Source organism: Chelonia mydas, chromosome 3 (genome assembly GCF_015237465.2).
Source record: "Chelonia mydas isolate rCheMyd1 chromosome 3, rCheMyd1.pri.v2, whole genome shotgun sequence".
Lineage (NCBI taxonomy): Eukaryota > Metazoa > Chordata > Testudines > Cheloniidae > Chelonia > Chelonia mydas.
The window spans coordinates 183,405,768-183,421,043 of NC_057851.1; the positions used below are offsets into that span (position 1 = coordinate 183,405,768).

General features: G+C 39.9%; 1 protein-coding gene across 8 annotated transcripts in view; it reads left to right on the forward strand.

Annotated features, from left to right (window-relative positions):
• SANBR (SANT and BTB domain regulator of CSR) overlaps positions 1–15,276 on the forward strand; it is a 54,978-nt gene that overhangs the window by 18,992 nt on the left and 20,710 nt on the right. For 7 of the 8 annotated variants that reach the window (XM_043543895.1, XM_037895988.2, XM_037895989.2 and 4 more), the window contains 6 exons: positions 3,806–3,899; positions 6,416–6,654; positions 8,891–8,949; positions 10,546–10,706; positions 13,264–13,350; positions 13,464–13,574. In XM_043543895.1, the coding sequence (XP_043399830.1) occupies positions 3,806–3,899; positions 6,416–6,654; positions 8,891–8,949; positions 10,546–10,706; positions 13,264–13,350; positions 13,464–13,574 (751 nt within the window). The remainder of the gene's footprint in view (positions 1–3,805; positions 3,900–6,415; positions 6,655–8,890; positions 8,950–10,545; positions 10,707–13,263; positions 13,351–13,463; positions 13,575–15,276) is intronic. The other variant, XM_043543900.1, reaches the window with a different exon arrangement.

The window sequence follows — 15,276 nt, forward strand, 5'->3', positions numbered from 1 at the left end:
CTTACCAATCTTAGCTATCATGGCAGATTGTGTAGAGAGGTGGTCTGAGTGAGCTGGTTCCTAGTCCATTCACAGTCTTAAAGATGGATTAGAACTTTGAACTGAGCATTGGTTTTGCTGCTTCTGATGTGTTCTTGCTGAGTTAAAAGACATGTTGCTGTGTTCTGAACCACTTTTTTCCTGGTGGCCTTCAGCATCTGCTACTGTTACAGCAGATTGTAGTAATCTAGCCTTAAGGTGATAAAGGCATGCATCACTGTAGCTAGGTTCTCTTTGGTTGGGATAAGAGTGCATGCTCTTGGGCAGTTAGAGGGAAAAGTTATTTTTGGACAGGATTGCTATGTGTGAATCTTGGAGCACTGATTAATCCAGAGAGGCTATGACCTTGTGCACCACTTTCACAATTGAAAGACAGATGCATAGAATTGATGGTGGGGTCGCTGATCCTGTCAGTTCTTTTATAACTTTTTTTTCCCTTGTGAACCCTAATCCTCTGCATTTTATTTGGAATGAGCCTGAGCCAGTACCTTTCATCGAAGTGCCTGCTTTGCTCAGGGGCATCAGAGGATCTACAGTATCCATGCTGATTGAGAAGTATAGCTTGGTGTCAGCTGCTTGTTCTTGGTACTTCAGTTCATCTACAATCAGTCTCCCCTAGTAACCTCACATGTTGAACAATGAGGGTGACAGATTGCAACCTATAGGACTATCTGCATAAGGGAGGGCTCTTTGGGAGAGGAGGGAGCTGCTATCCATCACAATCAACAGGAATCTCTTCAAGAACCAAGGGGGGAAAAAAACAGCTTAAAGCATTCTGTTCACCCAGCCAGATCATGGAGGTGAGATAATAGTATCTCATGCTAATCTGTGTCAAAAAGTGCCAGTATATGTAGCGATATTGGTGTAAAGGTCTAATGTTTTCAGTGTAGCCAGGAGGCGACAGTATGAGAGAGCCAAAGCGTTCTTTTGCGGGCTTTCCCATTAACTATTTAAGATGACGACTTCTCTACATTCAAAACTGAAGTTCTACAAGAAGTTTAAGGGGCTTTTTCACATTTGATGGGTCATTACATCACCGCAAGAAAATTCTGCTGGAAGGCTGCATATTGGGGCTCTCAAGGCCTGATCCAAAGCCACTGAAGTCAGTGGAAAGACTTATTGATTTCAAAAAGAATAGGAGTACTTGTGGCACCTTAGAGACTAACCAATTTATTTGAGCATAAGCTTTCGTGAGCTACAGCTCACTTCATCGGATGCATTCAGTGGAAAATATAGTGAGGAGATTTATATACACAGAGAACATGAAAAAATGGGTGTTTATCATGCACACTGTAAGGAGAGTGATCACTTAAGATGAGCTATTACCAGCAGGGAGAGGGGAAGAAGACCTTTTGTAGTGATAATCAAGGTGGGCCATTTCCAGCAGTTAACAAGAATGTCTGAGGAACGGTGGAGGGGAGGGGGGGAATAAACAAGGGGAAATAGTTTTACTTAACCACTCCCAGTCTCTATTCAAGCCTAAGTTAATTGTATCCAATTTGCAAATTAATTCCAATTCAGCAGTCTCTCATTGGAGTCTGTTTTTGAAGACTTTTTGTTGAAGAATTGCCACTTTTAGGTCAGAAATCGAGTGACCAGAGAGATTGAAGTGTTCTCCAACTGGTTTATGAACGTTATAATTCTTGACATCTGATTTGTGTCCATTTATTCTTTTACGTAGAGACTGTCCAGTTTGACCAATGTACATGGCAGAGGAGCATTGCTGGCACATGATGGCATATATCACATTGGTAGATGTGCAGGTGAACGAGCCTCTGATAGTGTGGCTGATGTGATTAGGCCCTATGATGGTGTCCCCTGAATAGATATGTGGACACAGTTGGCAACGGGCTTTGTGGCAAGGATAGGGTCCTCGGTTAGTGGTTCTGTTGTGTGGTGTGTGGTTGCTGGTGAGTATTTGCTTCAGGTTGGGGGGCTGTCTGTAGGCAAGGGCTGGCCTGTCTCCCAAGATTTGTGAGAGCGATGGGTCGTCCTTCAGGATAGATTGTAGATCCTTAATAATGCGTTGGAGAGGTTTAGTTGGGGGCTGAAGGTGATGGCTAGTGGCATTCTGGCATTTTCTTTGTTGGGCCTGTCCTGTAGTAGGTGACTTCTGGGTACTCTTCTGGCTCTGTCAATCTGTTTCTTCACTTCCGCAGGTGGGTATTGTAGTTGTAAGAATGCTTGATAAAGATCTTGTAGGCGTTTGTCTCTGTCTGAGGGATTGGAGCAAACGCGGTTGTATCGTAGAGCTTGGCTGTAGACAATGGATCGTGTGGTGTGGTCTGGGTGAAAGCTGGAGGCATGTAGTTAAGAATAGTGGTCAGTAGGTTTCTGGTATAGGGTGGTGTTTATGTGACCATCGTTTATTAGCACTGTAGTGTCCAGGAAGTGGATCTCCTGTGTGGACTGGTCCAGGCTGAGGTTGTTGGTGGGATGGAAATTGTTGAAATCATGGTGGAATTCCTCAAGGGCTTCTTTCCCATGGGTCCAGATGATGATGTCATCAATGTAGCACAAGTAGAATAGGGGCACTAGGGGACGAGAGCTGAGGAAGCATTGTTCTAAGTCAGCCATAAAAATGTTGGCATACTGTGGGGCCATGCGGGTACCCATAGCAGTGCCGCTGATTTGAAGGTATACATTGTCCCCAAATGTGAAATAGTTATGGGTGAGGACAAAGTCACAAAGTTCAGCCACCAGGTTTGCCGTGACATTATCAGGGATAGTGTTCCTGACGACTTGTAGTCCATCTTTGTGTGGAATGTTGGTGTAGAGGGCTTCTACATCCATAGTGGCCAGGATGGTGTTTTCAGGAAGATCACTGATGGGTTAGTTTCGTCAGGAAGTCAGTGGTGTCTCGAAGATAGCTGGGAGTGCTGGTAGCGTAGGGCCTGAGGAGGGAGTCTACATAGCCAGACAATCCTGCTGTCAGGGTGCCAATGCCTGAGATGATGGGGCGTCCAGGATTTCCAGGTTTATGGATCTTGGGTAACAGAATACCCCAGGTTGGGGTTCCAGGGGTGTGTCTGTGCGGATTTGTTCTTGTGCTTTTTCAGGGAGTTTCTTGAGCAAATGCTGTAGTTTCTTTTGGTAACCCTCAGTGGGATCAGAGGGTAATGGCTTGTAGAAAGTGGTGTTGGAGAGCTGCCGAGCAGCCTCTATTTCATATTCCGACCTGTTCATGATGACAACACCATCTCCTTTGTCAGCCTTTTTGATTGTGATGTCAGAGTTGTTTCTGAGGCTGTGGATGGCATTGTGTTCTGCATGGCTGAGGTTATGGGGCAAGTGATGCTGCTTTTCCACAATTTCAGCCTGTGCACGTCGGCGGAAGCGCTCTATGTAGAAGTCCAGTCTGTTGTTTTGATCTTCAGGAGGAGTCCACCTAGAATCCTTCTTTTTGTAGTGTTGGTAGGAAAGTCTCTGTGGATTAGTACGTTGTTCAGAGGTGTGCTTTGAATCCACACCTTACTGCATGCTGTACATTAGTGAGGAAAGCTTATCCAAGGTAAAGGTCAATTACCCTTTACTTCAGTGTCTGCTGTACACCTAATCCTGACTGAAAAAGATTTGATTGTCTGCCTTTTCATTGTAACTTAACCCAGATTGCTGCTTTAAACCAGGTGTTCGAGAAGCCTGTGACAGTTATAATCATGACAACTTCTTTTCAGAATGGGAGCAACACACTTGCAACACTAGCAAATGGTATACGAGTCCCTGAGTTTAGCCTCAAATTCTAATGCTGCTTTTTATTATGTTGAAGGAAGGTCCAGTGTCGCTTCCACAAGAAATTGTTCTTCAGAAGCTGAGAAACATTCTGCACATAAAGGTGGAGAAAATGCTGATGAAAGTCAAGGGTAGGATTATGATTGTTTGCTATCTGGGAAGCTAATATCAGTGAAACTGAAATCTGCTCTTTACAGATTTGCATCTTTCTGGCTGTGTCTACACAGAATTTTCAGCAACTTTCCCACCATTTGTCAGTTAGTATTTGTGCAGCTCCATCCGTGCTAACAACAGTTGGAATGCTCGTGGAAATCAGTCATGGGTGTTTTCACCATCATGTAATCTAATCAGTTGTTCGTGTTTTACAATGGTGTCATCTAACAGCGTGGTGAACACACCTGCTCCTGTGCTCCACTAGCATTTCCACCAATGTCAGTACTTTTGGAGCTGCAGTGGTGCTGCACCAATGATGGGGAAATAGCTGAAAATTCTAGGTGTAGAGAGAGACCTATTGGTGATTTATGATGTTAACCAAATTGCCAAGACAGTTGAGTAACATAAACTAGCCTCTGTTCGGCCTAACACTTTTTATACAAACAAATTTATGAAGTTACCACAGGGATAATTACTCCAGCCAGGACAGGTTGGGCATTTTAGAACTCACTACTCAAAGAATTAAATTTAAGTATAAGAGAGAAATAAAATTATGAAATGCATAGACCAGTCAAAAAACTAAAATAACAGCACTTCGGAAGAATACGATTACAAAGAATATATGCGCATTGCAGGAAGTACCAAGAAGTAACAACAACAACATGAGCATTTGTTGGGAGGTGTGAGAGTGAGAGTGTGTGTGTGTGCGTGTGACTCCCTTCTGCCTGAATGGCTCATCACCGAGATACATTATCCTCAGGTGACTAATTGTTACTCAAAGTCCATAAGGCACACTTTAGGTATAAATAAGTTATTTCTTAAATGTTATTTCATAAATACATCTTGCAATGATTATGAATCTTGACAAGTTACGAGTTACACATTACTCTTCATAGATAAATATCTTGTAAGACATGTTTGATGTAGTGAGTTTTGTCAGGTCTGAGGTGAGAGTTGTTTGCAAAGAACACGGAACCTTTTGCCTAGGAGCCTCTGTGTCATTGAGCACTTACTCCCATGTGAACACTGCTCATTATTGTGAGAAAGGGTCACTAGCCTAAAATAATTAATTTCTCTAAATGTGTTGTTTTTTACCTGTAGGTCTTTTAAAAAAAAAAAAAAAATCCCTGCAGTGATGAGTAAGAATACCTTATATATTTTTGCTAGATATTTAAATTCTGTATTGTACCAATGCGTATTAATTTACAAAAGTTTTTAGACATGCTTGTCAAGGGCACTTATTTTAGACCTTTGACTCATACTGCTGTCTCCGTGGAAGCTGATATTTTTATTGATCTATTCTGAACTTGGACCTCCTGTTAGGAAGTAGACAATAATGGTACACTCTAAAGCAGAAGTGGGCAAACTACGGCCCGCGGGCCACATCCTGCCTACGGGACCCTCCTGCCCGGCCTCTGAGCTCCTGGCCTGGGAGGCTCGCCCCCAGCCCCTCCCGCACTGTTCCCCCTCTCCCGCAGCCACGCTGCTGCACGGGCAGCAGGGCTGCGAGCTCCTGCCGCTCTGAGCAGTATGGTAAGGGGGTGGCAGGTCCTGGAAGGCAGTCAGGAGCAGGGGGCGGTTGGGGTGGGGAGTCCCGGGGGGCAGTCAGGGGGCAAGGGCGGTTGGATGGGGCGGAGGTTCTGGGGCAGTCAGGGATCGGGGAACAGCGGGGGTTGGATAGGGCGTGGGAGTCCCAGGGGGAGCATTTTGGGGCAGCGAGTCCCAGGAGCGGGCAGTCAGGGGATGGGAAGTGGGAGGCGGCCAGACTGTTTTGGGGGCACAACCTTCCCTACCCGGCCGTCCATACAGTTTTGCACACCGATGTGGTCCTCGGGCCAAAAAATTTGCCCACTTCTGCTCTAAAGTATTTTAAGTTCTTCAGATGGAAGATGCTATAAAATTACACCTACAGATTAACCATCTCCACACCCTGGTGAGCTAGGCCAATAGATCTATAATTTTATAAAATGAGGGAGAACAGAGAGCTTAAGTAATTTTCCAAGATCACACAGTGAGCCAGAGGCAAACCAGGGAATAGCACCCAGAAATCCTCACTCCCACTCTCTTAGATCTTGTCTACACTGAAAGCCAGGGTGTGAATCTACAGTGCACCAACTTCCTGCACAATAGCTCAACTGTGAACAATGATATAGCTCAGTGAATGTCCCAGTGTGTGGCTTAGCATCTACACTTTCTCCTGTGAATAAGACTGATCATGCATCCCAGGGCACATAGTTTGCCACTGAATAACATGTAGGGGTGAAAGGAAAGATAGAAGCTTTCTCACTGCAGTTAAATGTGAAGATATGTTTATCTTGTAAATTAAAATTTTACAAAAACCTGGGCTGATGAGATCAAGGTTCTGACCAATCATGCAGTTTGTGGGTAAAATCTCCATGAGTCAACACTGACTTTCTTATTGGTTTCTGGTCCTAAGCTATAATAACTTTCCTTTTCCTGTTTTGTTTTGGTTTTTTTTGTTTTTTAAATCAAGACCAAATATGGTGATCCATGTGTGTGACGAAGCAAAAAATTTGAAGGAAGATTTTGTTTGTCCTCGAGATCTTTTGATTTCTGAAATGAAGTACTTTGCTGAATATCTGTCTGTGGATGCCCAGCGCTGGGAAGAGGTGGACATTTCAGTTCACTGTGACGTTCACATCTTTGACTGGTTAATAAGATATGTTAAAAGGAACACTAAGGAATATGAAGTGTATGAAATACCCACCTTAGGTAAAAGATATTCTATTGTTCATTTGCTGCAGATTCATTATCTGCGTTGTCTGATCTGTGCTTCAGACTAAAAGTATATGTGCAAACTTGTCTGGAAGTTAATATCCCTCTTTAATTCAACTGCAGCCTCCTAGGCCCAGTCTGCTGTGGGCAGAAACACTGGTTTGTTGGAAATGTGCTAAAACAGTTTCCCTGGCCATTATAGAAAGTCCCTGGTCTTGCTACTACTGATAATCTTAGGGAAATATTCCTCTGGTCGTTACAGCGGTGAAAGCACTAGTCTAAGTTGACAGCTGGTATCTTTACCAAGGTAATCTAAAAAGAAAAGGAGTGCTTGTGGCACCTTAGAGACTAACCAATTTATTTGAGCATAAGCTTTCATGAGCTACAGCTCACTTCATCGGATGCATCCGATGAAGTGAGCTGTAGCTCACGAAAGCTTATGCTCACATAAATTGGTTAGTCTCTAAGGTGCCACAAGTACTCCTTTTCTTTTTGCAAATACAGACTAACACGGCTGTTACTCTGAAACAAGGTAATCTAGACTCACTCTGTAACAGGATCACATCACTGTGATAAGCACAAATGGCCAATCTACAGTAGCATTCTCTCTGTGGCTACAGCAACATTTGGAGACTTTCCTAAAAACTTCATTGTAAATGCAGTGTAAAGGAGCAGTTCTACCATCGTCTTGGTAGTCGTGGGGCAAAACTTTGAAAAGCACTTAAGTGACTTAAGAGCCTGGCATTGACAGGAGCCCATTGACTCTCATTGTGAGGCCCCTAAGTTGCTTAAGTCCTTTCAAATTTTTTCCCTTGTACTTAATTTTGAGTCCAATTCTACTTTTATTAAAGTCAATGAGAGGGTCTTTAAGTAGCTTAAGTGGGTTAATTAAGCCCATCCAAGGATGGAATAAAATACGTTTTAAAAAAAGTCAGAAATTTATTTTAATTGGATATTTTTATTTAAATTTAAAAACAGGCTTATATTTAAAAACTATTTTAAAATTAAATTTGAAATTGACAACCTATGTTAAGGCCTAAACTTACTACAATATCTATTACAATCCTTTAAATTAAATACAAAAAATATTAAACAGTACATGTTTGTTTTCTTCTTTTTAGTCTATTCAGCTAATTCAGTTCAATGACTAGTTCATGCAAAGGTGAGAAGCCAATTGGGAGCTGCAAAAGCAGGAAAGCTTGTTTTCCTCTTTGAATCTATGAATAAAAACTAGGTGTGAGAGGATAAGATCTTCTAGTTCTAAAACCTTGAAGGACAGTGATCAGACAGTCACTTCAGTTCACTAACTACACATATTACTTCCTTTGTTTAATAAAGTTTTGAATCCAAAACCTGTTTTGAAGAACCTTTTCCTTATGTATCCAACACATTGAAGGTACTTGTATTTAATAAAAAAATTAAAATGATTGTTTTGTGCATTTCTAATTGATTTGAATTTCCATCCAAATAAAGTTTGACAAGTTACAAATAAAAAAATAATGATAATCTAGTAAAAGGTTAAACTATATTGTTGCTTTTAAATAAATGTGCATAGATATGTGATATGCTCCTGGTTGGCAAAAAGAAATAGTAGATTTAGTGTATAGGCTATATTTAGTTGTAAATTAACATATTTTAATGTGTACCAACCAATGAGAATCAATCTTTAGGAAAATAACCTTAAAGTGTAAATATAAAACACAGTTAAAATAGATTTAAACAAAGGTTTCCTTCTTGCAGATTTAAATTAGTCCACCTTGGCCAGTCCAGATCTAAATCCTCTTGAAATGAATTGGAAAATTCATATTTGGGAGCACTGAATGGGCACTGGAGCAGGCCCTGCTCCAGCAAAATAACATTAGCTAGCTCTAGCACATGTGCTGACCAAACTGTTAAAAAGTGGCTTAGATGGTAGTGTTTGATCGGTTAAAATGCTCTGTTTAACTATGTTTGAGTTGACGTATTGACAGGAACTAAGGACCTGTCTATACTAAGAAAATGATTATTTCTGGGGATCATGTCATAACTGTTTGTTGCCTGTATAGATGGGACCAGAATTCTGTTTCCAAAGATCAGAGGCATGACACGTGTTGAAAAGTGGAATGATAAGAACTTGTTTAGTAAAATAATGTCCTCCTTTAAAGAGGCATTGAGTTTCTTAGGGTATTCTCAATTTATCAAAGGAATAAATTAATCTTAACCTTTTCACCTTGTTCTGCTGTTTCTCTTTTAGAACCAGGAAATGTCATTTCGATTCTTATTTCTTCTGAGTTTCTGAAGATGGATTCCTTAGTGAGTATAGCAAGAGTTGAGAAATTCCATGATATAATAGCACACTTTACCACCAAATGGTTGGCATAAACCTTAGTAGCTTATATGCTAAGTTTTGAGAGTGTACTTATAGCTGTATAAAACAGAGGGGAAAATAGTTCATGTCCCAAAGAGTTTACAATCTGAGGATCAGATTCTGCCACCTTGCTCATGAAAAGTAGTAATTTAATAATTGCACAGTCTCTCTGATTTGAGTGGGGCTGCTTGCAGAGTAAGGTACTACTGAATGTGATTAGGAGAGCCAGCATCTACCTCCAAATGAATACTTATTAATCTAAATAATAGCTTGCTGCACTGTGTGAGCTAATGGCAGTATCTGACTTTTGACAGCTATCTTAAAGGAAACCTAAAGTCTCCACATTTTCAGTGTTTTACACCAGTGGCTCTCAACCTTTCCAGACTACTGTGCCCCTTTCAGAAGTCTGATTTGTCTTCCATACCTCCAAGTTTCACCTCACTTAATAACTACTTGCTTACAAAATCAGACGTAAAAACAGAAAAGTGTCACAGCACACTATTGTTGAAAAATTGCTTACTTTCTTATTTTTACCATATAATTATAAAATAAATCATTGGAATGTAAATATTGTACTTACATATCAGTAATAGAGCATGTAGAGCAGTATAAAAAGTCATCGTATGAAATTTTAGTTTGTAATGACTTCACTAGTCCTTTTTCTGTAACCTGTTGTAAAACGAGGCAAATATCTAGATGAGTTGATGTACCCCCCTGGAAGACCTCTGCATACCCCCGGGGTACGCACATCTCTGGTTGAGAACCACTGTTTTATACTAAGGGCCGCTTCTTCCCTCTGGAGTGCAGTTCTCAATCAGTCAACATATTTAAGCCCCATTCACTTTAATTGGAGATGTGCACATTTAATGAGGAGAAAGGATTGCTTAGTTATATTTTTTTGTGTAGATATGCAGTTTTACCTTTTAGTTTTCACTTCCTTAATTCATATAAAGAGCTTGTCTTATTTATAGTTCATCATGTAAATGGACAGACCAGTGATGTATCTGTTTGATTTTCTTTTTCCAATTGTTTAATAGTTAAGACAAACAGTGTGCAGCCAAGTTAAGGAAGGAATTTAGAATTTAATGTACTGCATCTTCTTGCTGTCACAACTGTCATTATTTGTTTGCAGTTCATGCTAAATTTTAAATTTTACTGGTAAAGCTAAATTTGGTGGGTGCAATGCTGTATATAATGTTAAAGCTACAAAACTGGCCTCTAGTTCTGGATCATGAACACTATGGAGGTGGCACTTCCTGAAGATGATTCAGGGGTAGTAGTCAGAATCGAAGACCCTTCAGGATTGCAGTAGTTCAGAGTTACATTTAAGCCATGTACACAAAAAATGTGACTTGCTTTCTGAGCCATTAAATTGTATTTTTAGAGTTGAACTGAGTCAGCTTTTGCTAAATGCCATTAATTCTAACAAAATCCTGAATCCTGCTCCTAAGAAATTTCGGATATAAAAGTAATAGGTCTTCTGAGATATGGGTTTGTGTATCATTAACTTCAGTGTTCATAGTATCTCCTTTCCTTCCTAGGTAAAAAAATGTATTCATTATTGCCACAAAAACATGAGTGCTATCATAGCCACCCCATGCAACATGAACTGTGTCAGTGGTGACCTCCTTAAGCGTATAGCTGATCTTTTCACACACAATGAAGTGGAAGATGTGAAGGACAAAAAAGATAAATTTAAGAGGTAATTTTTTTCTTCAGCTTAATATTAATAATCACTATTGATCCTCAACTTTTCTGACAAAACATCTAAAAAAGGAACAGGAGTCCGTAGTAAAGACTTTTTAAAGAATTAGTGTGATGTTAGCAATTTATATACTTTTAAAATGTCTTAATACACAATATCATAAAATGGCTCAAAAAGAAGACAAAATTTCAAGAGAAAGTAAGAAGTTCTAGATAGGAGCCAACAAGTGAAAGGGCAACTCTCCAAATATGAAGAATCATGAGGAGTCCAAGATTAGGAGAGAACTGAGCAGATGGGATAGTAGGTGACTATGAAGAAGGAGGGTTAGAGAGAGCTTTGAAAACAGACATTTTGGACTGAGAGAGATGGGTAAGGAGCCACTGACAATAACTGAGGATGGGAGTAGAGTGTTCCTAGTTCCTGGAGAATTAATAGTTTGGTTGCAGTATTCTGGAATCCCTGAAGTTTTAGAGTTGGAATTTTATAGGGATATGAAAGATGGTGCTAAAATAGACTGGAATACAGTTAAAAACATGTATGAGGATTTCAACTGAGCTAAGATCAAGATAAAGACTATTGTAATAATCAGACTTGCAGACAAGGAAGATGAGGTAGGAAAGCATTTTAATTGTCAAGCATTACTGGTGTTAGGATTAAAGTTAAGGAGAATAATAGTGGAAAGTCCAGAGGTATAGAGTGAGTGTGATCTTGGAAGCATTCAGTAATAGAAAGCTTATAGTCAAGGTAAAAGCTGATTATCTAACAGGCAAACATCGAGGTAGTGCTCCTAAAGTGACCTTGCTCTTAGGGATATGTCAGGTTCTGTTGTGATTGGCACCAATATAAGTTGCTAGTTAGTTGATTGAGGTGTAGAGTTGGGTGTCATCTGCATAGAAATGATACCTAAATTGGTATATGTCTCTTCTGCTGTCAGTGAGAAAAGATAAAGGACACAAGGGCCAAGGAAAGAGCCTTGAGACACAACAAAGGGAAGAGGTAAAGATTTTACCACATGGGAAAGGAATGGTTAGGGAGGTAGGGAGAGGACAGATTCTTGCTCCAAACACCCAAGAAGTAAAGAAGTGTAGGAAAACTATACAGAAGACTTATACGGTAACTTTACTTGAAATAGGGTCTAGAGGTGACATTTTGGAAAATCACCAAAATGCTTCACATTGTGAAAACAGTACTTATGAGACTTAGACTGCACCTGCACTGCAAGCTAGAGGTGTTATTTCCCTGCTTGTGTACCCTCCAGCTTCAGGGGGGTTCGTGTTCGGCACAGGAAGGCTGTGCCTCTGCTGCCACTATCCATGTTACCACAGCTATGCTGCTGTTTACACTCAGGCTAGCTTGATGAGAACTAGTACAAGTATGTATACATGAACAGGGGAATCAAAGCTCGTAGTGTAGGTGTGGCATGAGGGTCCTAAGTGCCTTTGAAGTCAGTAGGACTTGGTTACTTTGACTCCCAAGTCACTTAAGAGCTTTTGAAAATTTTACCCTAAGTCATTAACTCTTCAGTTATCTAATTCGTGAGCAAGTTGAAAACCGTCCAAGAGGTAGTGCTGAAAGCAGAAAAGAGGCAAGAGGAAACTACTTACTCCAGAGCCTTACAAAGAATGTAAAGTTTATTTGGGAAATGCGTTGAGGGCAACAATTCCAAATCCATCAGAGAGATATGAAGTGGAGATGGCATGATGACCGATGATGAGCTAATATGTGGGTTCAATAGGGCTTTTTGGGAGGGCTGAGTGTGCTTTCCAGAATGATAGGGTGGAAAGGAGCTCTTTTTGTAGATGGCAGGCTGGCAGAGTTCCTTTTTTGAATAACTATTTTAATGTTGCTGCAGGTTTTGTGTTAGGGCACCTAGAGCTTTATATAGGCATTTTTTATTTTATAAAAATAAATAAAAACAAAATAAAAATGTTAGTGGTAGCAAGCGAAGTTGGAAGAGGTTTTTTCAGTAGTTGAAATTACCTTGGTGATAGCTTCAATAGATTTAGAAATGGGGGAAGAAAAACTTGGTGCCCCGTTCCACCTGTCAGTGGGTCAAGGTAGTAACAAGTTATGTGTCTGTTTATCCTTGAGAAAGAGGAGGTAGTAATCTCTTTACAGGACTCCACAAAGAGAGAAATGGGAGGGCTAAGTGTTGGTGGGGAAGGTGGAGACTTAATAGTCCAGAATAGGTATCAAGAATCGTAATGCTTGGTTTACTGAAGTAATAGGCTTAAATATGTTTATAAAGGCAGGACTGTTGTAATTAATTAATTGGGTGTAGGATCGGGTCCTTTTTGGCCACTTTAAAAAAGCACAGCCCAAGACTTCTATAGACAAATGTATATAAAGATGGCAGATGTCCACACTGGAAACAAGTTTTCCACATTGTATTTCTTACAGGAAAATTGTATAACTTCACAAAAGTCAAATCTTGAAACTAACATCTTAAAACCATCTCATTTTAAAGTAGCAGAATGTAATTATTGATTAACTGCAAACAAAGCAAAGTTTAGTTCTAAGCAAATTTTTATAAATAGTGGCTGTTTATCAACAGTAAACTTTTCTGCAAGAAGATTGAGAGACTGTTTGATCCAGATTACCAGAATCCAGATTCTCGGGGAAATGCAGCTACATTGTACAGGTGTAGTAATGTTCTTTTCTTTCTTCCTTTCTTCTCCATTTATGTAGGCTACATGTGCATTCCAAAGTGCCACTCATACTGTTGTATTTCATTTTATGTTTCAATTTTTGTAGATGCTGTTTATGTAAGAAGCTTTTAACTAAAGAAACAGAAAGAAGAGTCCCTTGTGTTCCAGGAAAAATCAACATAGATCAACATGGAAATATTATTTATGTTCATATAAGGTGCTTCATGCATTGAAAACATAACTTTTTCTGTATACATGTATCCTGTTAAGTATGTTTACAAATACTATGTATTTAGAAAGTTAACAAATACAGTAGAACCTCAAAGTTATGAACATCTCAGGAATGGAGGTTGTTCATAACTCTAAAATGTTCGTAACTTTGAACAAAACGTTGGGGTTGTTCTTTTAAAAAGTTTACAACTGAGCATTGACTCAATATAGATTTCAGTCTTTACTATGCAGAAGAAAAATGCTGCTTTCCTTTTTCTTTTCTCTCTTTTTTTTTTTTGTACTTTTACATTTAACAGAGTACTGTACTGTGTTTGCTTTTTTGGGATGGGGGTGGGGGGTGTCTGCTGCTAACTGATTGTGTTCTTTCAGTTCCAAATGAGGTGTGTGCTTGACCGGTCAGTTTGTAAGTCTGGTGTTCGTGACACTGAGGTTCTACTGTACTCCATCCAATACAAAATTTATAAACTGTAGGATTAACCCACAAATCACCTGAACAACTTTTTTTTTTTTTTTTTTTTTTTTAAATTCTTGTTGCCTTTCTTAGGCTCCTACAAATGGAAGGTTATGATCTTAGTTTGACCTCAATTGTATGCAATGTCTTGGAGCAAATTTTGAAAGAGAAGGTAGTTAAGGGCATGCATCCGATGAAGTGAGCAGTAGCTCACGAAAGCTTATGCTCAAATAAGTTTGTTAGTCTCTAAGGTGCCACAAGTCCTCCTGTTCTTTTTAAGGACATAGAGGTGAATGGTAATTGGGATAAAATACAACAGGGTTTTCCCAAAAGATAAATCGTGCCAGACCAACCTGATCTCCTTCTTTGAGATAACTGATTTTTTAGACAAAGGCAATGCAGTAGATCTAATCTACCTGGATTTCAATAAGGCATTTGATTCAATTCCACATGGGAAATTATTAATTAAATTGGAGAAGATGGGGTTTATTAATATGATGATTGAAAGATGAAAAAGGAACTGGTTAAAGGGGAGACTACAACGGGCCATACTGAAAGGTGAACTATCGGGCTGGAGGGAGGTTACTAGTGGAGTTCCTCAGGGATCAGTCTTGGGACCAGTCTTATTCAATATTTTTATTACTGACCTTGGCACAAAAAGCAGGAGTGTGCTGATAAAATTTGCAGATGAGACAAAGTTGGGAGGTATAGCCAATATGGAGGAGGACCGGAATATACAAGAAGATCTGGATGACCTTGTCAACTGGAGTAATAGAAATGGGATGAAAATGAATAGTGCAAAGTCATGCATTTAGGGACTTAACCACAAGAATTTTTGCTATAAGCGGAGGACTTATCAGTTGGAAGTGACAGAGGAAGAGAGAGACCTGGGGGTGTTGGTTGATCAGAGGATGACTATGAACTGTTAATGTAATGCGGCAGTGAAAAAGGCTCATGCAGTCTTAGGAGGCATCAGGTGAGGTATTTCCAGGAGAGACAGGGAAGTGTTAATACCATTCTACAAGGCACTGGTGAAATGTCATCTGGAATAGTGTGTGCAATTCTGGTGTCCCATGTTTAAGACAGATGAATTCAATCTGGAACAAGTTCAGAGAAGGGCTACTAGAATGATCCGAGGAATGGAAAACCTACCATATGAGAGGAGAATCAAAGAGCTTGACTTGTTTAGCCTAACCAAAAGAAGATTATGGGGAGATGATTGAACTCTATAAATACA